This window comes from Xiphophorus hellerii, chromosome 14 (assembly GCF_003331165.1).
Source record: "Xiphophorus hellerii strain 12219 chromosome 14, Xiphophorus_hellerii-4.1, whole genome shotgun sequence".
Taxonomy (NCBI): domain Eukaryota; kingdom Metazoa; phylum Chordata; class Actinopteri; order Cyprinodontiformes; family Poeciliidae; genus Xiphophorus; species Xiphophorus hellerii.
This window is the reverse complement of record NC_045685.1, coordinates 15,171,898-15,198,256: the sequence shown is the minus strand read 5'-3', so window position 1 is coordinate 15,198,256 and position 26,359 is coordinate 15,171,898. Positions and strand designations below refer to the sequence as shown.

Here is a 26,359-nt window from a genome sequence, read left to right as displayed (position 1 = left end):
CAATGCTCCAAACAAAGACCTTGTTGATAAAAAGAACAAAGAATTAAAGACGAAACAGCAAGAGTGGCAAGCTAAATATGCCCCAGCTTTAAACTGGACAGGGTTTCAGTAGGGGGACGCACTGAGACCTTACCAGAGTTTAGTCCCAATTCGGAGCAAAGTCCAAAGCTAGCACAAGATAACCAAAAAAACAAAAGACTGGAACAAATAGATGACATTACCAACTCCTGTTCAGCATTATCGGAGGAGGCTCTTTTGAGTGCTCTGGTTGGGTCAAAACGTACTGCTAGCTTGACTATTGATGGGGTTCACAGCGTGTGTCTTCTAGATTCTGGCTCCCAGGTAACCACAGTATCAGAGAAGTCCAGCTCATGTTACGGCTATGGGACCAACTAGTTATGAGAGATGAAGTGCTTTACCGGAAAAGACTTCTAAATGGTGTACCATCTTTCCAACTAGTTCTGCCGAGGACTTTTCGAAATGAGGCTTTGGACAGCCTACATGACTGTATGGGACATATGGGTGTAGATCGCACCACAGATCTGGTTCGTGCGCGCTTTTATTGGCCACGCATGCTCACTGACATAAACAACAAAATACACACATGTGAGAGGTGCATCAGACAAAAAGCCAGAGCTGAACACAGTGCTCCTTTGGTGAACATTTGTACCAGCAGACCGCTGGAGCTAGTCTGCATGGACTACCTGTCCTTGGAATCCGATGAAAAAGGGTCAAAAAATATACTCGTAATCACTGACCACTTCACCAAGTACGCAGTGGCAGTACCCACAGTTGACCAAAAAGCAAAAACCGTGGCCAAAGCCTTGTGGAATAATTTTTTTATTCACTACGGCCTGCCGGAGCGTTTGCATAGTGATCAGGGCCGGGATTTTGAGTCCACACTGATCAGAGAGCTATGCAATCTGCTTGGAATAAAAAAAACAAGAACGACTCCTTATCATCCACGTGGCAATCCTGTGGAAAGATTTAACAGGACACTCCTTGCCATGTTGGGCACCTTACAAGAAGAGGATAAGTTAAGGTGGAGAGATTTTGTGCAGCCATTGGTGCATGCCTATAATTGCACAAAAAATGACACGACTGGATACTCACCTTATCAGCTCATGTTTGGAAGACAACCAAACTTACCCATTGACATTGCATTTGGACTCGACAAGCCTACTGGGAGGGGCGAAACACATAGTCAGTATGTAAAAGGCCTCAGAGACAGTTTGACAGAGAGTTACAAAATTGCTATTGAACATAGCGAAAAGACTGCCTCTTACAACAAACAGAGATTTGACAACAAGGTGAGGGAGTCTAAGCTCGAAGTGGGAGATCGTGTGTTAGTGAAAAATGTAGGTCTCCGTGGTAAACACAAGATTTCCAACAGGTGGACTGACACTGTTTACAAAGTGATTAAACAGATAGAAAACCTCCCTGTTTATGTAGTAGCTCCCTTTGATGATGTGGGTCCAGAAAGAGTCTTGCATAGAGACTTGTTACTACCCTGTGGTTTTCTGTCAGTTGCAAAAGAGCAACCTGAGCCCATAACACAAACCCAAACAAGGAAGTCTAAAAGACTGCAGTCAAGTGCGACAAAAAGAGGTGCTGGACATGAAGTTCCAGAGGATTCGCTGCTGGACAGCGAGGATGAAGATGTGGAGTATTATTACTATCCTCCAACAAAGATGGTGACTGATGTTGGAACCCGAAACGATGATGAACAGGACAGAGACATGCAAATTGGATCTGAAGACCAAGTGTTGGACACAAATGAACTTGCCAGTGAGAGAACAGAAACTGACAATACAGAACAGGACGTGACAAACGAACATGTTTCAGTGCCATCACTTAATCCTGAAGCTTCACCATTTGAGCCACAAGAGCCAACAGAGACCATATCAGAAGGGCAGCAGCTCAAGGGTGAGTTAACCCAGTCACCCACACCTCGAATGTCCATCCAACCACCAGACCATGTCATAATAGATATTGGCAACTCTGAAACATCTGAAACTGTTATCCCTATTGGAACGGACAACCATGAAGGGAATGTTGAAGTAAGGAGATCAACTAGAGAAAGAACCCATCCCAAGAGACTCACCTACCCATCCTTAGGAAACCCACTTGTGGTAGTTATGCAGTCTTTACTTGGTGGCTTAGACAACGCACTGCAAATAGCCCTTGAACGTGACTTTTATGCCCCTGTATTTGATGCTTAGGAGATGTTGACATGCAGGGACGCATCCAATTAATGGGGGGGAGGATGTAACCCACATGTATATGTGTGGTACTGTTAGTGGTATTTTATTTCTGTAGGATTTTGTTTTGTTATTTAATGTTCCCAGCAATTTAGTTATATTTTCATTTTGAGTTTTCTTGTCATACCAGAAACCGCCAGCAGGTGGCTTGTGAGTTACACTCTGGTTTAGACAGCAGAAAACTATTAGAAGAAGAAGAAAACCGTAGCTGGCTGTAGCACGTTGTGCGAATTACTGCATGCTATAAGATAAATTCTTGATTAATTCCGGTAACGGTTAAGAGAAAAGAAGATCCGTGACCTGATCCCTGGCAGTAAAACACATTTTTACTGTGATTTTCTCTGGTGAGTGTTGTAACGTGTTTTTGCAACCGAAATTAAGCTAATGCTAACTGGCGTCATAGGCATTACTGCTCATATATTCCGACAAGGAAGAACAGAGAAACGTAAATAAAACCAATCGGAGGAATGTGTGAGATTAAAATGATGATTTTCACTGTATTGCATTTTTTGTTATGTACAAACTAAGAGGTCGGATACAGTGTGATACGTTTGTTTTGCAAGCTTGCCATTAGTTGAATATTATTTTTGTGATAAATGGAATTTATTGCTTCCTGCATACTTTTGAAACTTAATAGTTAATTAAGTTCTATATATATGCAGGTGGGTTTTTTTAGAACCCCATTCAACTTTGAAGACTGTCCAGCTGCATAGCATCGCAGGCCTGGATTGGATTGCTGAGCTCCAGGGTTCAACTCAAGACCTGGGACTGCTGGATCCGCTGCCTACTTTGCACCGGATAAGATAAGATTTTGGATCCAAAGAAACACATGGCCATTTAACAAAGACTTGACTGACTGACTTAAATTACTGAACTAAGAAAACAAAACTTCCAAAGGACGAACTGAACTATAAGGAATCTGAACCAAAAGAAAATACACTGCCTGATAAAAAAGGTGGACACTTTATGTTGGAACAAAAAAAAAACTGTACCGTAATATTCTGTTTCAAGTTGTATTAAATAATCTGTTCATTCTTGATAATATGGTTGTTTGTGCTTATTATCCTCCTTTTTGAACTTAGAAAGATAGACTAACTGTAACTTCAACATTGAAATCTAAGTTTCTCAACTTATCTATTCGTAAGTTACACTAGTTGGTTACAACATTCTGTTGTTCCATAACACCACATAATGCACTTTTAACTGAAATGTATTTCTTTTCACTGTGTTAATTTTTCATTGTGCATCATGTTATTTCATGACGCATTAAAGTGTAAGGTGTATTTTTAACACTAAAATTGTGTTTCCTTCCACTATCATTGTTTTACCACACAGTAAAAGTGCATTCTATCATTGTTTTACCACACAGTAAAATAATGATAGAAGCATACAGAAGCAATGATGCCAAATATGGGAAGCTATCGGTGTGCTCCTTGCACCCTTATAAAAGGCAGAAACTCTAGTTTCAGGGGGGAATTTTATTGGCTTTCTTCTCCTGACTGTTCTTAAAATTTTGGTTCACTTAATTTCTAATTTTGGGCTTGCTTAATCTGTAAATTTGGATTTCTTAAAATCTTTAATCATTTAAGTATGTCTAACAGAGTCTTCACTTATGCATCTCACAGAGGCATATTACAGACAGCCAGCATATTTTGCTGTGTGATAAGCTTACTTCTTCTTAGGTGTAGATGGAAATCAAAGTAATTAATATCAAACATTCGAAACAATAAACTATTTGTACGATACAAAACACTAGATTATATATATATCTGACTTATAGCAAATAAATTTGTTAGTCAAAGAGGATACAGAATCTCTTCTTCGTTTATGCAAACCGATCCTCAACATTGAAGTTCTTTCAGAAATTCACCAAGCTGTGGAGTGTTGCATAAGTATGAAAATTAGGAGGAGGGTGGAAAGCCCAACACCACTGATAAACCCTGCCTGTTTTCAAAATTACTCAGAGACATTTTTAGAATAATGATAACAAGAAAGACTTGATGTTTTTTAAGTAAAAATTGATGCCCCTGCAATGAGCAAACACTGGGGTATTCTCTTAGCGAGTTTTAGGTGAGGTACAATCTGGACACATCTACAGACCATGGCAGGGCAACAGACATTTACAGAACAAACAACCATGCATGCACACACACTCGCTTGTAAGGTCAATTTAGAGAGATCAATTAACCTAACAGTCGTGTTTTTGACTGTAGGGTGAAGCTGGAGTACCTGGAGAGAACCTACACATACACAGTTAGAGCATGTAAGCTGCATGTAGAAGGACCGCAGGCTGGGATTTGAACACAAGTTCTACTTACTGAAAGATGGTAGTCTGCCATCTGCCGTTGTGCATCTCCAGAAGTATGCACTTAAAATATACATTTACTTTTAAGCATAATTTTTTTAGCTTCTTATCTGTCATGTGGACACCCTGTGTCCTCATGGACCCATTGACTTACATGTAAGTGTTTTAAGGGTGACAGTTAAGGGGTTTTAAATAAAACAGTGGGACAGATGGTTAAAAAAAAGTACTCCTTTGCCAATTCTTACATCTGCACTGCCACCACATAACATTTGATAAGTCAACAATACACGCTACAGCAGCCTTTGATTTCAGCCGACACATCTCATTTTGTTAACACTTATCCAAGTAACCTTTAAAGTACCCAAATAGGTAATCGAGGAGTCTAGTGAGACTTATTTGATTTCTGGGCTGGTATTACTGTTACCGAGAGCTGCGGAGTGTTTGATTTATTCCGTGCAGTGATGACAGGACTCACAGCCACAAGCTTGTTTTGTCAGGAGGCTCGAGCACAGCAGTGTTTCTGTTGTTGAGTTCAATAAAATGTAAAAAGTGAAGAAGGTAAGTAAGTTATGAAAACATACCTTTAAAGAAATGCTGAAGCCAGAGTTGTAGTTTTATGTTTTTTGCAGCCTGTGTAAATCTATCAGCCTTGCAGAGAAACATGTGGGTATTAAAAAAATTTTTGGGAGGGTAAAGGTGGGGTGTGGGATGCTTTCCCCCAATGATACATAAGCAGACAGTGGCGGCTTTATGCTTCAGACTGGGGGATATTTAGCCAACGTCAACATGAAATATTATTATTAGGGAAAACCAGTGGGAGTTAGCAAGGACAATGGTGCTTGTGGAGGGCTTGTGGAGGTTAATGACCAATTATATGAATGCCTCACCAAGCATTTTAGGATTTTATAACAGGCATGAAACTGATTTTTATGGTCCAGTATTCAGCATAATTTCTTAGGAAGAGATTATCTATTCACAAAGACTCTGGTGTCCAATGGCAAAACGCCTGGGGAGCCTGACACTGAGAAAGTCTCAGGGATCTGCATTCACTGTCCATTCTTCCTATGTTCAGAATACATTAGGATAATGCCTGCTCTTGGCAGAGTTGCAGTGACACTTAGACTAGATGAAATCAGAAACTTGAAGCAAAGTTTTAAGAAGTTGTCTTCGTAACTCTATAAACAAACCTATACAATTATTGTCTTGTCTATAATTTAGCTAATGCTCAGAATTCAGATTTTTTCCAGGTCAGCCTATATTTGGTTCACCTATCAGGACTAAAACAGTTGTTATTATTTCCATTAATGTCATCAGATGCAATCATCTGAGTGCTCTAACCAGGTCGTTTCACCTGAGATGATGCGTGTGTTGGCAGAATAGGTCAGCTGAGGTTAGGTCTAAGAGAATGATTATACAGGACAGTGGGAGTGGTGTGTTGTGATGTGGTAAGGGATGCAAAATACCAGATAAAGATGGGCCTGTGCATCATGGACTGCTTCATTATGTTGTTTCAGTCTTAAGTTGATCAAATTTGCATGCTATTGTGGCTTATATAATCTGTTTATATAAAAAAGTCTGAATTTTATACATATATATATATTCATTAAATCCAAATATGTAGCATTTTCTTTGTCACTGGATATTTGTCATGTCTCCTTGTTCCACTTGAAACGGCTAATCAATTAGTACAATAAGTGCATTTGGTCCTGAGGGAAAAATATGACAAAGCCAAGCCTTGAGGTCAACCTTTGTGCTTTGTTGGTTTGTCTTCTTACACCTTTCCCTGGTGTTGAAATAAAAAGCCTGACACGCCACTCGGGACTCTGCCTGGAAGGTGGCGAGAAGTGGTTGTATTAACGCAAAGAAGTGGTTGACACTCTTTTTTTTTTTTTCTTTTTTCCAGGAGAGGATTGAGTGTGGCAAGGAGATGATAAGGAGTGTGTGATAGCTTCAGTTTAGGGAGTTACTGGCAGAAATGGCTCTCTCAATCTTGTGCTTGGAGTAATAGTTGGAGTAAACCGGGGAATGCTGATGTAGAGTCATGTACTGAGCTGAAACTTCAACATTTTGTTGTAAATATGTATAGCAGTAATATCTGTTACACAATATAATGTTGTGAAAAGGTCAAAAGGTGATATTATTTTCTGTTTTTGCTATTGCTGTATCTTGAGTGTGCATAAAAACGATGAAAACAAATAAATGAAATACCGTGACTGTCTTGAGCATTTCTGTCTAACAGAAAGAATATATCAATTTAAGAAGAAAAATGTCTGTGCACAAATTTACCAAAAATAGATTTTCCATGACAGATCTGTTTCTTTGTTTGCTACGTACTTACATTAACAAGTTGCCATGTTTTTTCTTTAGCTTTACTTCAACAGGTAAATGACCAGATTTTCCAAAATAAACTTTAAGGTTTTCATTTACAGTGTGGCTTAATTTTCTTTTGACCTTTCTAAAAGAGTCAATGCACACTGAGATTTTTTATCGTTTGCTTTGTGGAGATTCAGTATTGACTGATGAGAACACAATGGAAATTACTTCAGCTGGCATGACTTTTAAAGAAGCATTTTTTTATGCAAAGCATTTTAATGAAATAAATGTCTGTGTTGCAGGTGCGGCTGGTTGTGGAGCTGCTCTGGCCTCTGTTTCTCTTCTTCATACTGGTGGGGGTGAGGTCTACCACTAAGCCAATTCACAAAGGTCAATGTAAGTACAATAGGTTTATCCTGCATATAAAATAGTCAGGCATTTTTGTTTCTTTGAACATTTGTTCTCTAATGAGTGAGATTGTAATTGAAGCTACTTTTTGCTGAGGGAAACATGTCATAAATACATAAATATAAACACTTACTTTCACAGCTCAAACTACAGTACTAGTCCAAAACAAATTGGATGAGAAGTTAAAAAAAATCATCTTTATATGAATGGGTGATAGAAATATAATCGAAGCTCACACATGCAATTCACCAAGTGAAGTCACATGCTGTCAACATCTGGATAGTATGACCAGAGTTGATGAAACATTTTAAAATCAGGAGATCTCATTTAATCGCTAATCGTTACCCTTCAGTAAGACATGGTCAAAGGACATGTGTTCATCTCTTTTTATTTTTTTCCTGTTCAGGCCACTACCCAAACAAAGCCATGCCATCTGCTGGTGTACTGCCCTGGCTTCAAGGAATAATATGTAACATCGACAATCCATGTTTGGACCACCCAACGCCAGGAGAGACACCAGGCCAAGTGAATAACTTCAACAACTCCATGTATGCTTTGGGATTACATTCATTACAGTATTAGTGTGGCTTTTTAATTCAACAATTTGAGATCTCCTATGTCTTTTCAATTTGCTAGAATTGCAGGGATGTTGATTGAGCTGCAGTCTGTGCTGGCAGACAGGTCTGTTCTCAGTAAGACGCAGTTGCTGGCAGATGATGTTGACCAGTGGACTTCAGTACTGTCTAAAGCGGAACCTGGAAAAGGGAATCTGACTGGTAAGCATTGGCGACTGGCCAACAGAGGGCGCAAGGGCGTTGCCCCACCACTGACAACTCTCCACATTAGCTCGAATAAAATATAAAATAATTACCAATAATAAAATAAAATATTTTTAAATATACGTATGTATAATTGTAGTTGTGTCAGATAAATATTTTATAGTTTATGATGAGTAAAATTGTTTCGTTCATCCATGTTCTCCAATTGTTTACGTATTTCCGCCCCAGTGCGCAAAAACATTTGCCCCTCTCGTTAAAAGTTGTACACGCGTAGTAGCTCCTCTTCAATACAAGAGAGACAGGCGCACCTCTCCTACGCCCAGAGCTGAATGCAGCTTGATTTGCATATCACCACCCTCCAGTCATGGGTGCGAAGTCGGGGCTGACGTCACATCCGTCAGTCATAACGTTCGTCTGATTGGCTGTCGAACCGCGGAAATTGAGACGATGGCCAGAAATGCGAAAAGAAGCAAGAGAAAATAATAATAATAATAATAATAATAATAGTAATAATAATAATAATAATAATAATAATAATAATAATAGTAATCATCCAATTAAGTCGCTTAAAACAGGAGAAGCTAGAGGTGAAAGAGCTCGGACCTGATCAGCCGAACATCACAACAAGCCTCGGCTAACTGCATGTAGCGAGGCTAATGCTTTATTCTGCTTCCCCTGCCTCAGTTTTGAGACATCGGTATCTGACCCAGCATGGATCAACACAGTTACGACTGACGGGGTGAGATAGAAGTTACATGTGTAGTGTAGATCTTTAAAATGTTTTTAAGCGTAGAAGAGGCCCTATATAATAAAATAGTCTTCATTTTATAGTTCATATGTGAATTTGCATGTTGCTATTAAATGTATCGCCTCAGTGCATTGGGCATTGGGATTGAAGAAGAATCTTTTCAAAACCGTCCCTGACTTAAACCACAATTTACTTCCCTCAAAGATAGAAGGGCTAAATGTATGTACAAAAAGTAGAACACCACATGGCAGTATAATGTTACGTTATAATGTTACGTTTGTTGTTTTCATTCATGTAAATACACTTGTGTGATACCTCAGTATATGTTTTGATTTGATGAATGGCCATTTTTAGACTAATCCCCACAACTGCTAAACATGATAGGAATGCACAGTTTCAGTGGTTTGGGGTGTTGTTTAATTCTACTAATTTACTATAAATAAATGGTAACTTTCTAATTTTAAAAATATTATTCATCTTATAGCTAGCCTATCTCTGATATTTGGAGGAGAGCAGGTCCTGTGGGTGATGTCAAATTTGGTGTACTCATAATCACACAACAGTGGCACCATGGAAAACAAAAAATATTAAAGAAAGCCAAAATAGCCCTGTCATGGCTTTTATTGAACTACACTCAATCAAGGAAAGTATCCCCTTCACCTGGATGACAAGTTGGAGGATTTGTTAGTCCTCTTTATCCCTTAAAAACAATGGTGTGTGATTATTTATGATGCAATTTGCTATGCAGACTGACAGATCGTTTGTCTTGATAAGCTGCTGTTTTGCATTAGGCTCATTTAGTCTAATGATATTCAGATTTTCATACTGCACCTAATTTGCAAAAAGCCAATAGAGGTAGGGAGGAAGGGAGGGCTGTGCTGCTCAACAAGCGGCCTGTTGGCCATTTGCATTTTGGGGTCGGCGGTTTGTAATATACAAGATTAAATCCATCAAAGATCTAAGCCTGGACATAATTAATGGCACTTGCTGTCTGAGGCGAGAGCACAAAAGATCATTAAGAAGGAAAGGGAATGAAGTGCTATCAAAAAGGCTAAAATGGCAAAGGTGATTGTGTCGTCTGCTCTTTTTTGTTTTGTTTTGACCATGGACTGATTAAGAAGACCCAGGTGGTCATTTGTGCAAAGCATGTTCCGTTTCCTGGCCATCTAAACCTCCTGCAGTCATGAAGAGCATAATAATTGTCATCAGTAGAATTCAGAAGGTGAAAGCTGCGTTTCCAGTTATGTAATTAATTCTAGTCATTCCCACAATACATCTGTCAGAACTGGACCTTTCCCACCCAATCCAGATAATTGACTGTGGTACCCATATTACAATTACAAAAGCTGTAATTGAATTACTTTATGTGGTTCCTTCATCATCAGCTGCAGCACAAGTTGGACCCCCAGGAAGCAGAAAATACGTACAAAAAAGAAAATAGCACGGGGTGTAGGCATGCAGGAATGGGAACCCCTGCTGTGCGGCATCATTGTTTCTTTCAGCGATGAAGTGTAACAATAAGGCGATTTTTGGAAACTGCCTCGACTTTTTGGCACCTAATCAACAGAGAACACTTTGGTAAATGCGTAGCATAAAATTGTCTTCTCGTTCATTCTCATTCAGCTGAGGTGTTCATCCCTCTTGCAAGGGATTTAACTGTAATGAAGAAAGCTTTTTTTTTTTTCTTAAGAAAAGAAAATAGAATAGAATTTGTGTTTCTTTGGCCATTTATTCTGGACCAGTATCCTGTTGAAAGATCCCGTGACGACCTCCTTTTGAGTTTCTTACTGGCCAACAGATATCAATTTAATTTGTCAATATACTGTTGAAGCTTCCTGTAGACGAAAACAGGCCCACAGCATCACAGATCTTTGCTATGCTTCAAAGCGTGCATAAAGTGATTTTCCACATAAACATCATTTGTGTGACATCATAATAACTTGGAATATGCATTGCCGAAAGCTTAAACTCATCTTTGCCAAAACATGTTTGCATTTAAATCCTCAGTAGAGCTTATGTAAACATAGAACAGAAAGTAGTTTAGCACTTTTCAGAAACAACCTGCATGTGAATAGTGTCCAAGGGGTTTTTAAAAACACTTGGTGACCAGAAGACGATGCAATGAATATACTCAATTTAGAAGCTGTTTTTCTTCATGTGTTCCCTCTTTCAGGAACCAGCCCCTTCATTGAAAGGCAAATAATTCACCATTTTAAAATATAAAAAAGTGATTTTGCTTTTGGTGTTTCACCTTCAGCTTTAAAAGCTGCACACTGCATGTTTCAAAATAATATCAAATTTTGTAGTCTTTATTTACCATTGCATTTAAGATAACATCATCGGTATGTAGAGTTGGGATATTGGGTATTCATTGTGACACATGTCATGAGCCTACAGATTAGTTCATTTGTGTTTTCGTTAAGAGGACGCAATCAAAGCTCAGAAGGATAAGCAGAGAGTTGTAAGTATGCTTGTGACCAAGAGTTGAAAAATAGTTTTTGTTTAAGACAAAACATCATATATGCTTTTTTTTCTCGAGTTCAGTTGCATTCCTGTACTGCATGTATAACTATGGCTATACAAAGTGTATCCATAAAACACTGTTTCTCTATATTTCTTTTTAATTAGTGATCCTAAGAAGTATTCTACAAGACAATGAAACCTTCAGCACCCATCTGACAGAGGGTTTGTCAGTTCCACCAGATGTAGTTCAAAGCCTCATGGATGCGAAGATTCAGCTTCTTTCAGTAAGTAGTCCTCTGCCAAGAAAACAGTAAAATTATATTCCCTGGGGTACCCATTGCTTTCATGGTGAGTGTGACCAAAGCAAATTAAAAATGATTATACTTTTTCAAACAGCAAAATGTGCCAAAAAATAACATTTCACAGTCTGTCCTACAAGACAAGCCTCTGTTTTGACACTCAAAGTGCTCTCCGAAGCTAATTTAACAAAGTGCAGCTTCAATTTGCTAAAGGGAAACAAGTTTATCCAAATGTCTCTTGCCTAATTTTTAAATGTGCTTTAAATGTTATCAGATAAACTGGAAATAATAATAAGAATTAAAAAAAAAAAAACTTTTATTGAGAAGAAATGTTAAATTCATAGAACAATGACTAAAACATTGCAGGCTATTTGATGGCCAGAGAGTCTGGACATGTGAAAACTAGCAATATTGTATAAAATGGGTGAGAGGGAATTTTGAGCAGCCAGTCCATGTGCAAGTTAAGAGCATAGAAACTTCTTGTCAGGGTTGTAATAAAAAAAATATTTTTCCTGCATATTGTTTTTATCCATTCATAATAATAGGAAAATGTATTTCTTTTTAAAATTACCCAGAAAGCTACAAAGACTTGCTTTGATACATTTCAGTACGTATTTTTGCTACAGAGTTACCACTAAATGGGAGAATAAACGCCTCCTGTTACCCAAAAGGTTATGAATAGATGCACCATTCCCTCGTGTGTCAACGGTTTGCCAGTGTTGTTGTTTTTTTTTGTTTTTTTCTCAGACGACGGGCATCCCAAGGCCTGACAATGTGAGGAGCATCTTGTGTAAGGGGACAGATCTGGATGACTATGTCCAATTTAGCAGCCAAGCTCAGAGGGAGGCTTTTCAAAATGTCAGCTGCTCCCTCGGTGAACAGCAGCTGATTAAAACCCAGCAAGTCCTTCTACAAAACGTGGACGTGAGGAAAGTGCTTTCAGAGGTAAGTCTCTTCCTCACCAACCTCCACTGAACCAACATATTTCAAAACTTGCCTAACAAACTTTGCTTAGCAAGTTTTGAATACCTTGGTAAAATTAAAAGGAATCTTGAATGATAATAATATTCGTCAAGGGCTTCACACTGATTGGATGTAATAAAACTGGTCATCTTAATGAAAAAAAAAATCCTACTTCGACCTCTGCAACACTGTCTGTTTGGATTAATCAAGGCTGTATTAAAAATAAGAATTTAACGAGAACTGAACTTTTCACAGCTTTCCAAGATGATTTAAGGAGTGGCAATTTTAATAGCTCTAATATATTTTAAGCCTCCTTTTTATAAGACTCAAAAAAACTATTTTGGATTTTTTAATGGAATTGGAATTAAAAGTTAACACAATATTTACTGGAGATGCACAGATTGTGGATTCGCTCTAAGAATTATAATTTAGCAATATATAAGAACAGCATTTAAAACCTGTAGCATCCAGTCAGCCCAAACTCCATAAATCATATAAGATGAAAGTTGGAGGAATCATCATTGATGAGAAAGGATTTACCGAAATACTGTTGCTGTAGTGCAACACTAGGTTGTCTAATTATTTAAAATGTTTTTACACAATCATATTTAAAAATAAAATGCATATCTACATTGACCGTTTTCAAGGGGTTATACTCCATCATTCCGATCACTGGTTATACCTGCATATTGACAAACAGCCAACCTCTAGTTAGTTTTAAGTTTAAAATTCTTTAAGTTGTAAAACTTAAATCATAGCTATCCATATTTTACATGTGGAGTTGACCTATAGAAGTTATGTTCGATCATTGTTTCTTTATGAACAATGATCATAAAGATCATTGTTTATGTTTCTGGCTTATTTTGCACCAGGAAAGACTAAAACTGAATTAGTTTATGTTCATGGCTCCTCGCTTAAAAAAATTGGAGCAAATTTTTGTATGACAGAAAGTGCTCTAAAAAAGTTAAATGTATGTAGATTTTGACTATCATTTGATACATTGGTTAAAAGACTGTCATCATTTTTACCAGAGCGCTGACGTCTTATTTGCATTTGGTTGATTCTCTCCTCGTGTTTTGGTCAGATAAACAGTAAAATTGGCTTTCTTTCACCTCTTCCCAATTTTGCTGTCAGAAAGCATCACAGAAATTGTGACTGAACTGCGTGTGGCCCATTAAACATCTTTTTTTATAGCGCCTGCTTTAAAAGCACTTGTTGGTGCTTGAATTGGATAAACTAATCATATTTAGGCCCATCAACAGACAAAAACCTCAAATTAAAGACATCTGTGTTGTTACATTCGCTGTACTTTCACATATTGCGGTCAGAGACAAAAGAACTGACTAAAAGGTCTTTTCCTAATTTGCTAATTTAGTTTGTTCTTCTGGTCTCTGTTTGCAAGCTCATTTACAGTGTTTTGCAAAATTATTCATACTCTAACATAATTAGATGCTGCAAGGTTACAAGCTAAAAGTTTGTAATTTATGTTTTTATCAGAGACCACAATATAGTACATAACTTTAAAGTGGACAGAAAATGGCACATGACTCTTAAAATACCTTACAAATTAAAATGCATCTGACTTTGACCCTCTGTTATCCTTTACTCCCTAATAAAAATGAGTACTGAGGGAGGTTGGGGACATGGAATCAGACTGAGTCATATTCACTACCAAGACAGTTGGTTGGCCTACAGGAAGCTTTGGAAAACCGTTAAGTGACTCAGGAAGGGAAAAGATGTTGAGTGGTTTGAAGGGGGAACTGTGGTCCTGAACTAAGAATATTGTCGAAGGGAATTGAAGTATCTCCTCAATCAGGTCATCGTGTGTTCTGTGGAGAAGGAGAAGACTTATCAAAATGCGATTTTATCACTATTGCAGAGGTGCCAAGGTGGTTAAAAAGCTCCCCAGTTAGCCAGTTGGCACAGAGGAGTAAGATTTGGCTTGAGACGCTTGAGAGCCTCTGTACACTGTAGGGCTGTCATGGTTGACGCGTCTTTTCAGTGTCACGTGGAGAACTGGGACATCACTGGTAGGGTGACATTCTGGGCTGATAATCCTAATTTTTAAGCAGCAGGACCAAAGTGTATGTTGGAGAGGAAGATCTTACTGACGATTTAACCTTGGACTAAAGAGGAGTCCAAGGTTTTTGTTCTGGCCGTGAAAAAACAGTGGACAAGGTTCATACCACTGCTGAGCAAACACATTCAGAGTTTTTGTATTTTACAATTTCTTTTTGAAATAGATAAGATACAAACTTTATTGTCCATATAAAAGGAATTTTTTTTTACATAATGTGTCAGATGCCTCCCATAAGAACAGCAATCATAACACAACATCATAAACATTTCCACATATTGCATAACAGAAAGCTAAAATGTGATCTGCACTGGTGAGTTCATTTATTCCTCCTCTGGTTTAGGAGTTTGATAGAAAACGGCACAAAAGAGTTTTTTTACTTGTTCGTTCTGCCCCAAGGCATCATGAACCGCTTCCTGGATGGAAAAAGGTCAAACTCACTGCTCAACACATGAGGACATTCTCATCACATTCTGTTCAACGCCAGGTGTAATGTACCATAAACAGACTAACTATGTTAGATGACACACATTTTGGACATCAGTAATTCATTTTGAACCAATTTTCATATTTATCAATGTATTAGTCATTGAATTTTCCATCACTACGGATTGGAAAAGATTTGCAGCTGTAACTGCAGCAAAAGGTCCCTTTAAAAACTGTTGGAATAGGGAGTCTTTTGTAAAAAGAAAATATTAAATTGAGTCATTTTTATTCCATTTCAGTTATGTGCCACATTGTGTTGCTCATTTACATAAAACTCTCGTAAAATACATTGAACTTTGTTGTGATTTTAAGGGCATTTTGTCGAGTGCAGCGTTGATAATGAAACTTCTCTGAATCATATTCTGTCTGATTAATGTAAAAAAATCTCTGAATAGAAAATATTAAGAATTGTCACTGAATACTCTAAGCTAAGCATTGCAAGCAAAAACCCATCTGTACCATAACACTGTAGTAGTAGTGTTATAGGTGTTGATGTATATATGTTTTTTTCACCTGTGAACCTATTCAATATATGCAGTTACATAATAATTACTCATTTAAGCAAATGTTTTCCTAATTTATTTTTAAAATCTGCCTCCTGTTCCTTTGGGGATAATGAAAGCCTGCACTTTTCTTTGACTTTATCTTTGAGAGAAAATATATGGGACAGAAAATCCAATAAATAAGTGATAAGGCAGGAAGTTCGTAGGAGAGAGCTTTTTGAACAATTTAAGCCCACAGGCGTTTTCAGACATAGAAAAAAGAGAGGCCCAGACAAGATATGGTGGAAAAGCTCTTCAGCGCCTCAAGCAGATAGATGGAAAAGAACATCAGTGCCTTCACACTTAAAGCTTGACATTGCTGAGTGATTGTGATAACAACAGCACAAAGAAATAGACAAAGGAAGGAGTCAGAGTCTATAAACTGATCTTGATGTAGATTTTACACCTTTGTGTGTGGAGGAAGTATAAATACGTTGTTCTGAACTATCAGAACATCCTGTTGTATACACAATATTTAAGATATTACATGAGATTGTGATGAGTTGCAATAGTGTTCAAATCCCTTGAATTTTTTCACATTTCACATTAAGTTGCAAAAACAAACATTAGTGCATTTTATTGAGATTTTTTGTGATACATGAACACAAAGTGGACAGATTGTGAGGCAGACGCCCATCTTTCAGTACTGCAATGGGAAAAAATGTTAGTGTCTGTAAGTACAAACGTGGTAGAGCCATAGCCTAAATCAGAGTTTCATAATCTTGGTCCTTAGGGCCCACTGTCCGGCATGCTTTAGGTGTGTCCCAGCTGCTGCACACCTGGCTTAAATGAATGGGTAATTAACAGGCTTCTGCAGCAACTGACCGCATGCTAACGAGGTAATGCAATCATTTGAATCAGGATTGCTGGAGAGGGAAAGCATCTAAAACATGCAGTACAGCGGGCCCTGAGGACCAGAGTTGGGGACAGACACTTGACAGATTTATATTAATACAAAATTCGAAAACCGTCTTATCATTTACCATCCACTTAACAATTATGCGGTACTCTGGGTTGGCCTATCATACAAAACGTTGATCAAACACAGTGAAGTTTGCAGTTGTATTGTGACGAAATCTGGTAAAATCTCAGGGGATATTTTTCTGAGGCACCGTATATCATCCTAATTCTTGCACTAAAACAAAAGCTTGTGAACAGTGAAGTTTACAACCAGAAAGCAATTCTGATTTGTGATGGTACTGACTTAATGTACCTCTTAATTGGACTCCTCGTCCACTGATCATTACCAGGTGATTTAGCGCTGTCTTCTTCAAAATTAGGAGACTCCAGTGAATTCCATTTTAATTTTCTTCTCTCATTAACAATGAAAGTAAATACCCCCTCTATTTAAAAATAAGTCAAGCTTTTATTTGAACAGTGTGTACAAAGTGGTTTATTTATTTTTTTCTCCTAAAAATGGTTTCTCATAAATCTCCTTTGTATATTACCCAGACATGACGTCTATGCTCAACTTTCTTGACCATTGTTCTTTATGCATCCGTATGCTTTGGGAGTTAAACCACCAAAGACGAAGCAAACACTCTTAATAAAGGCTACCGCTGACACTTGATGCATGAATCTGATGGTGGTTAAAAGGGCGTGCCATTTATTTCCCCTGATCGCATTCATATTGTAGGCTTTCAGAATGTCACAGGAACGCTAAGTAGTTCTAATGCCAATCTAATACAATCGTGTTTGAACACCGCTGAGACAAAGGTTATAATTACATCAATTTATGAGTGAACATGAATTAGCCTTCATGTTGACTGTCATATTGTAGTAAAGATGCCACATAACCTTAAAAGCATGTTATTATTGTTGAGGATTGATTTTGTGATGAAAACTTTGCTACAGATCTTTAACATTGAGCACTGAAGATTTGTCTTCTTATCCTCCTCACTGGTGGTGGTAGCAACAAATACTTTCATTTGCCATTCTTGCCCAAATGGACCATACCTCTTTTTCTCCACCTGAGCATGTGCTCTTTCCCATTTTCAACAATAATTGACATATTGTTAGTCATTTTGAATCTATGCTGATATTAATAGCCAATATTTTTTTCCATCTTATTTCTGTTTGTGTTTCTGGAGGAGTAGGGATGGAGGTTGGTCTTGTGGTATTTGTTTGGAGACAGTGATCGTGATGCAGTTCAGGATTAGGGGGTGTTTAACTGAAGCAGAGAGACAGCCGTTTTTAGCGTGTCCAAAGGATAGGGAAACACATCAAATATATATTTATAATATCTGTTATCAGCCATAACAGCGATATTAATATCTGATGACAATATCTGCCCACATTTTCAAATCGGTGCATCTGTAGGTAGTAACCCACCAAGACATTTAGATGCAATCTTATTACCCTCCGTGCACTTTGACATTTAATTTAGAGTAACAAAGAAAAGTGACTGAATAAAATAATTATTCTCTGAAATAAAAGAAGCTACTTTTATATAACTTTTATACAATCCAATTTGAAATGTTTCCAAATGTTGTTAAAAATCTGGTCAGTATATTATGCTACCTTTTAAGGTTGTGAATGAAATATAATAATGGTACTTTTACATAATTTAGGGGAATACACTAAACTACCTGTTATCTTGGTGGTTGTAACAATGCCGTGTTTCTAAAAAAGAAGAAATATGATGCTAGTTTTTGTTGTTATATACTAGTAAAGAAAACTGACAATGTTAAGCATGGCACATTAATAAACATCAAACTGCACATTATAATAATTGGGAAAAATATACAGCAGCTTAATTTTATGTTTTCTAAACACAATTAAAATACTAGACATACTGTTGCACAACTAGATTTTTCAAGGTTTTTGTGCCAGTGAAAATATTTTTTAATCAGGGAAGCATATTAGTGAGTCTGTTTGGCAGAAAATGAGTGTGACCCTGGAAATTTTAATTCAAAAGTTCAGATCGAGCTGGCCCTTCTCCGTCCCCTTAACATGACAAAGAACTGTAATGTTTTGAACTCCCATGGTAAAAGAAAAGAACAAGGGGATGGGAAAGGATGAGGGAACGGATGAAAGGTGGGGTTTTTTCCCCCTTTTTCTTATTCACATTACCACCACTTCAATGTAATTGTACTACAGAAGGTAGTACAATTTATAAAGAGAGGATAGTTTTTTTTCCATTTTCTTTTTTTTAAATACAAATTTGTCTTGTGCATTTCTGTTCAGCACCCCTTTTAATCTTCTGTTCGACCTCATTTCACAATAAATACATCAGCAAGTCATTTGGGGTTTGTTTCTGCTTGCTTGCATGTCTACTGGTGAAATCTCTGGACATGACTGTGACGTTCCAACGACTAGCCAAACCATTCCATTTTAGCTCTGGTTTATTGTCCTGCTGGAAGGCGAAACTCTACCACTGTACAGTTTCAAGTTAGCAGCCTCACACAGCATTAATTCCAGAATTGCGCTGTATTCAGCTCCATCCAGCTAATAGCCTTCTTGTTGCAAATTTTCCTTCATGTACTATGGAACTCTGTGACTCCTCTATAACTACTACAAGACTCTTAGCTGCTTTTCTGAAAAATACTTGCCTTACATGTCCTGTGAGTTGGGGTGAACATCTATGTGTTGGTAGGCTTGCAGTCAAATATCCATTACTTCTAACCTAACCCTACTTTAAGCTTTTCCACAGCACTGTTCTTTAGTCTTCATGATGTTTGTTCTCTAAGGTTCTCTAATAAACCTCTCAGGTCTTCACAGAACAAGCACATTTACAGAGATTAAATTACACACAGGTCCACACTGTATGCTAATTAGATAACTTTTGAAAATAAAAGGTTGGTGTGGACTGAATGCAAATGTAGGGTACTTTTTTTCTCCACAATAAAATCCCTCTTTGTGTTGGTCCATATAAAATCCCCCCAAAAATACAATAAAAGCTTTTTGTGGTTACATTGACAAAGTGTGAACATCTGCAAGTAAAATGTACTTTTTCCTGGCACTGTACAGTTTGGCCAAGTGACATGACTTCTGTAATGTTGCTGATAATTTTACTGTCAATATTTGCATTGTGGCTAATTTCTCTGTTTCAATTATTCCTCAAGATTCCTTCAGCTGCGGACCTGAATCCAGTGGACACAGAGGCACTAATGAGAAAAACCAGTGCAGATGCACTGCCATTGATCGAGAATGTTAGTGTTAATTATCCTCACTCTAAATAAGAATCTAAATATCCTCTAGATGATAGGAATGTTATGTAGAAATAGTTTTTCTCCTTCTCTTTTTTCCTCAACCAGGCGGTCAGGCTGCGGAACTCCATGAACTTTAAGGCAACAGAGTCCCTGGATTTCCGGGAGGACATGTTTGGAAGCGTCAACATGCTGCTCTGTGGGAAGCAGCCTAACTACAACTTCACCAAGATGACCTTCGGTTTTCCTTCACCTACACAGATGGCTAACAATATGTCAACTTCCAGCATGGGCAACAGTTCCGGTAGGTGCCGTAGGGATGTAATTTCTTTGCGACATGCGGTCGCACAGATCCTGTTTTCCAGCTGTAGGTCTGCACTAAATTTGATAGCATCCAGCAAAAGTAGGGGGAAAAAACAGAAACCTGTGATGCTTAATGCGGGATGTCACAGGGATTGATTTGTGGTAATTTTACTGCCCCACATTGCTTTTCATTGTGCTGCATTCTGAAAGTAGGAAATTGCTGGGAATTACACAGGATTATCATGGGTGGCAGAATATCCCTGAGTGTTCATAAAGCCTCCGTTTTATCTTTTTTGTATGAGAATCTGAGGCAATTTTGGTTGAAAATTGTTGAAAAAAATCCGAATTTAATTATGCCGTACACCAGAAATGGACAATTTATCATGTTAGGGGAGCTGTTGAAGAGACAAACACTCAAAGTAATTATATTTCACCAATTACACAGTTCAGACAGATTGGAGGAAACCTCATGCATTTCCTGTTTGCTGGTGGGGAAGAGAAGATAAATTAGCAGAGCATGGTCGTGCAGTGCTGCCAGCTGTGCAGGTTGCACAGGATGCGGCCACTTACGCACATCCAGAAGCAGGCACCTGTGACACAGTTGGCCCTTGTGCTGGAGCTCGGAAACCGGGCTTGATTAGCGATGCATCCTTGCAGGTTGAGTCTGCAGCCGGCATTTGCCTTAACCAATCAAATCAGCTCTTTTCATTCCATTTAAAAGCTGTTTGGTCTCTGAACCGACATAATGATGTTTCGTTAATGCAAAGAAAATTCCACATCAGATTCACCCAAGTGGGAGTGAATGTTTGGATGGACCAGAACCACATGGTGCACATACGTATATAGCATGCTAAAATTGGACACCTGGCTTTCAAAACTTCCCACAGAGGACAGATGATCCACAAATAGTCTTGATGAAGATTTGAGTCTGAATTAGAATTTTGTGGTATTTAGAAACTACAATGCTACCATGGCAGCCATGTTCTTTAACTAATTGGTAATTATAGTGCTGGGTCCAACTGTTATCGGGATTTCTGTGAAGATGGCTGAGTTCGCCTACAAGTGGTTCCCTGGACAGTTTTGATTTTTGTTTAAAGAGGGTCTGGTGGTTTGGTGTGACCTTTCAATCATTGCTGCCTGAAAAAGGTGAGTTTTCATTTGTGAGTGAAACTAGTGGCTGGTTAGAAGGATGACGGTTCCAAAGCAGATTTATGGCACTTTAAACATTGACAGTCTTGAATATTTCATGATATTTACAATGCCACCACTTTTCCATGACATGTTTATTTACTTTCATTAACATAATGTACCACATTGCCCTCAGATGTCCAGGAATAGTGCTGTTATACAGAAATTGGCCAGAAGGGTGTTTTGCTTGGCCACAAACTGTACAATTAAAAAACTTTTGTAATAAAAAACATACATTTTCAACACACAATTTCATAAAATTAGGTTTTAATAAAGTGAGGCAAGAAAAGCTATTGGTTCAGCTTGGCGAACAGTCGGATCACTGATGTCAGAGGGGTTGTTTGGACTGACGCTATACTGGGGCTTTTCCCCTGAGAAATTTAAATCAAATGGAAGAATCATTTTGACCAGCCAGAATGATGGGCGTCGTGATGGATGCTAGCATGAATGCCAAAAAGATGATTATCTTCAGAATGTAAACTGATTCAAATCTGTTTTTACAGCATATTCTGCTGATGCTGCCTTAGTTAAGTGAAAACCCAACAGTAGTCATACAAATAACATGAAATGTAATCCAGATGCCTGAAGGACATCCTTCCAACCAATTATACGCAATATAATCGTCATGAGAATGTCAAGCCATCATACTGCTTAGGAGTGAGACAGATTGTGTCCCGGTTATGAATCAATCCTAGAGCAAACATAAAAGTTAGTTAAAATTAGTTATTCACAGTCTTATAGTGGTAAGGGCAGAATTGCCACTCACCTAAGCCTTCCCACAGATTTTCTATATATTAGGTGTACATCTTTTAGATATTTGTCTCCCATATTGATTATTCACCGCAGTGCAGGAATCCATCAATATTGTAAAGTTAAGACTTCCCCCACACTGCTGGGTGCCTAGTTGAAGTGTGAAGCTGCTGATTAGAGAGTTATTCCAAGTAGTAACACAGAAAACTGGTTCATTTACACAAGTTAGAAGAAACTGGAACACTTCCTGCAAAATCACATAAGTGTACTCATGCTTGATTGATTTAATTAGTAAAAGCTGAAATGTAGATTATATAAACAGTTGTGCATCAGCCTTTGATCTAACCTGGAGCTCCCATTGCAGTAAAGCTTGTGTTTGATGTCTGAATTATTAGTGTAAAGGTTGAGGACTCTATCAAGGTGAAATGGGCGCACTGGGTATGCATGCAAGGATTTTTGTTTCTCATGTCTATGGAGCAATTTGTTAATGACAAAAGGAAGTAAAGTGCAAATAAGGTACATCCAGGTTCTGCAAAAATAATTTAAAAATAATTAAAGTTCATTTAACATATCTGCTTCTGTTGAAGGTAACAAATACAATGGGCTGCTCATTTTGAGACTGGGTTGCTAAAAGTCCTGATTTTTATTTATTTATCTCTAAATTTATTGCTATTTTTATTTATTTATTTTCTTTTATTTATTTATTTTTCTTAATTCCAGAGAAACAAATGTAAAATTTGGCCAGTCTTTGTAGTTTCACCAACAGACTTCTTTAGTTTTACCTTTTATTTGCTGTTATGAAAATTTTTTAGAACCTAGTTTGTCAAAAGATTAAAATTTGTGAACTGCTTTTGAAAAACATGTCAGAATTCTCAGAAGGATGAGAGATTTTCAGTATGCAGTTGTGTTTATTTATTTTGTTTTGGTTAAAATCAGCGCTTGCCCTTGTCCTACTGATAATTTTTAAAATTGTTTTTAAGAAAAAAACCCCCAACAAAACTAAACAAAAACAATGTATTCATAAAAGCACAACTCCAGGTTACGGTGTGATGTGTTTGTGGGGAGCTTAAAGAATAACTGAATGAGCTTGTACCATAAACGCTCTGAGCCTTAGATGTGCAGTGAAACATCTTGTAGCCCTGTGCTCATTAGAGACCCCACAGTCCTGTTTCATTAAATGCTTGCTCTTTGGAGAAAACTGCACAAAATTAGATTTTAATAAGAAGCTGCTATTCCTTGGGAATAAAGTTACTCTGCGGAGTGAAACTGCATGCTCATGCCAGTGTAAATTAGCGAAGACAGCGTACCCTACTTACATAATAAGCAGTAACATCTCAGTTAGCATGCTAATGGCTTTTTCAGATCTGCTGTAGCATTTCATTGTGTTGGTCTATGTAAATGGTCCTGGGATATGCAGTATGTCTGCATAATGGCCAATTATGCCTCTTGTGTAAGTCTAAAAGTACTCTCAGAGGACCAGGGAAACAGAGGCCAGATCTTGGGTTTTTGCTAATGAACCAGCAAAATCTCTTTATTGGTTAACTTTGGACAATAACCTTTGCATTGCTTATGTAAGGGAAATTGAACTATATTTCATAGAAATATTGTACTGGTTGTTTTTTCAACTACTTATTCAATGGTGGCTCACTTCAAAATCTGAAAAACTAAATTTGTTTCACATTCTGGATGAGCAATGTTTGTTTTTCATCCACATTTGAGGATTTTCATAAAATAACCACATCCCATTTGGTGTCCAGGCGTCAGTAGGTTATTCCAAAACTTTCATTTTGTTTGTATATATTTATATTTTTTTGGAGGAGAATTAATGGATTTGATTAATTATGGAAGGTCATCCATGACTTTTGGGAGGAAAGCAGCCTTGGGCTAGCATGCTTGAATATTTATATGATTCTGTGCTAGCTTTACAACTGATTTAACAAGATGCAATCCTTCTGGAAATGTTATTTTTCACTTGTCAGTTCACTCAATATTTTTCCAAAGGTCTTAGGGATCATCAAGGTGTTTTTTTTTATTATTACTTTTTCATGTTTCATGTTTTCTCTATTTGTGAACAGAGTCTCTCTGTGGTTCATTTGAGTGCTAAAACCTTATAAATGAGCTTTAGCACTCTCTAGAAACTTGCAATCATTTGGCCGCCTTCATGTTATCAAACAGGTTCCATGTATGTGATCTCAAAGGTTGAGGTAAAGCTCAACCATACCTTAAAAAAATGTTTTAATTTGTTTTGGTTTTTTTTTGCATTCGTCTAAGTCTGCATATATTCTGTCTCTAAGCAAATGAAATAATCTGAAAACAGCATTTTCTATTTTCCCCGGTTATCATTGTCTGATATTTGAATTGGCTGGATTTCAATCTTTCAAGTGTAACCAAATAGGAAAAACAAGATGGATTACTGAAGTGAGCAAACGCTTTTTAAAAGCATTGTATAAACATAATTTCAATGCTTATACGATGATGTTTTGAGGTCGGCTATCAAACAAGAAAATATATGTGCTGTTTGTGCAGTCTTTCGTGTGTTTCGTAGTTATTTTCTCAATATCTCAGTGCATTATGCTGGCAGACTGCTTGCAGAAAGACTTGGTTGACCATAAATACACGCAGAGGCTTGGAACCTGTAAACAAGAATGACACGGACACATATATTTCTCCGTCTTTTAAATTAAATGCATGACAAATCACAACTTCGTAAACTATTACACCATAAAATGTTTTTGTGTAACAGCTGGAGCTCACTGAGGAGTCCAACGGGCAGCTGTTGTTTATGTAAAATGTCTGTTACATCACGGCTTAGCTAATCATCACGCCAACATTTTTGTTTTACTTCCTTTTAAAATACTATGCTGTACATTTAGTTTCATTTTAATAGTATCTTTTGTTATCTTTGACATTTTTGTTGAACAATTTACTTTAAAAATGACCTACTCCAACAAAATTCTAACTTAATTTATTGCATCACAGTCCTGTCTGTGCACATCAGAGGTTGTTAAACTTCTTGTTCAAAGGTCCAAATACAAAAAGCAAATGGAAGCCAATACATATGGTTAGAAAGACAAATATAGTTAGAAATATAAATGTGCGTGTGTGTGTGTGTGAATGAGTTTGACAGCACTGTTTCACAGAGGTTCTGAATTGAACCCCTCTCTAGGGTACAACTCAAATTGATTAAATTTGCCAGGTAAGTTGAGGGGCTGGCTTAAGGCTCCAAGCAATTATTTTTCTGTGGCTAAGGCTAGTGTATAGACCAGCTTGTTGTTTTGTCTTGTTTCAGTGTCTGTTCAGTAATAAACTAAGCTTCTGTTGTCAAAAAAAAAACCCACAGAGAATTGGAGAATATGTCACCTCTGTAATCTGATGCTCCCTTCAGCACAGAAAATATACAAAAATGATTTATCTTTCCCAAGACACAAAGGTGATTCATATTAAGCTGCAAAGCATTTGTCACTGTCACCTTTATTCTCACTTTATTGTTGAGAAACGCTGCCTCTCACTTTGATTATCAGAATACATTTATGAAGTCAGGAACAAAACTGTACATGCTTTTTTTATTTAGTCCATTTGTCAATTGCTCGCAAATTTATTAAAGCACTTTCCAATGTCAAATCCAAGAATAACAGTGAGTATTTAAATGGGGTTTTTAAATATCTAATGTCGGGAAGGAGATGATGTGGAGAAGCAGTTTGTTACAAAATTGAGGAGCAGACCCAACAAAGGCCCGATTTCCCCTTTGCTGTGATGTTTTTGATATATCAAAATCGGTATTGTCAGGTTAGGCGTTTTAAAAGATCGGCGATCAGCCAGAAAACTGCAAAAATAAGAGACATTTTTGTTCGAGCTGCGTCTTTAAAATGATGTTCAAAATAGCAGGCATACAAAATAAAATTCACAAAAATAATTTATGCATTTAAAAGAAATTATGTGAAATAATAATAAAAAAAACCACTAATGATGTGCAATGGTGATGTGTAAGGACAGAGATTACAAAATATCTTTTCAATATATTTTCAGATTTAGAAAGATTCAAATGATTCATTCTATTCATTGCCTAATACAAATGGTGAGGAAAAAAGTTGATCATTTGTTTTCATCATTTTTCTTCTCATCAATATACTTTTGTAATAAATATACACATTTACCCTGATGTGGAAAAAATAGGGTTAGATAAATAAATGACTAACATTTTAATCACACGTACTTCATTAGATATTTTGTTTAATGGTGGGAGTTGTAAACACATTTTTTACTCCAGCCTATGAAATCACTGCCTTAAAGCTAAATTTTAACTTCTCTTAAATGCCCAAATTTCAC

At 37.4% G+C, this 26,359-nt stretch overlaps 1 protein-coding gene and 2 long non-coding RNA genes across 6 annotated transcripts in view; 2 read left to right on the top strand and 1 right to left on the bottom strand.

Moving 5' to 3' along the window:
- LOC116732982 (phospholipid-transporting ATPase ABCA1) overlaps positions 1-26,359 on the top strand; it is a 188,758-nt gene that overhangs the window by 10,941 nt on the left and 151,458 nt on the right. For all 4 annotated transcript variants that reach the window (XM_032583600.1, XM_032583601.1, XM_032583602.1 and 1 more), the window contains exons 3-9: positions 7,182-7,275; positions 7,694-7,835; positions 7,924-8,063; positions 11,443-11,561; positions 12,324-12,521; positions 19,709-19,795; positions 19,901-20,096. In XM_032583600.1, coding sequence (XP_032439491.1) covers positions 7,182-7,275; positions 7,694-7,835; positions 7,924-8,063; positions 11,443-11,561; positions 12,324-12,521; positions 19,709-19,795; positions 19,901-20,096 — 976 coding nt within the window. The remainder of the gene's footprint in view (positions 1-7,181; positions 7,276-7,693; positions 7,836-7,923; positions 8,064-11,442; positions 11,562-12,323; positions 12,522-19,708; positions 19,796-19,900; positions 20,097-26,359) is intronic.
- LOC116732984 (uncharacterized) lies at positions 1,174-3,303 on the top strand. The gene is made up of 2 exons (XR_004341923.1): positions 1,174-2,605; positions 2,924-3,303. It is a non-coding gene; the product is annotated as an uncharacterized LOC116732984 (long non-coding RNA).
- On the bottom strand, positions 1,999-25,970 carry LOC116732985 (uncharacterized). Its single transcript, XR_004341924.1, has 4 exons — positions 25,858-25,970; positions 19,295-19,303; positions 4,250-4,257; positions 1,999-2,010 (listed from the first exon to the last, which is right to left on the bottom strand). It is a non-coding gene; the product is annotated as an uncharacterized LOC116732985 (long non-coding RNA).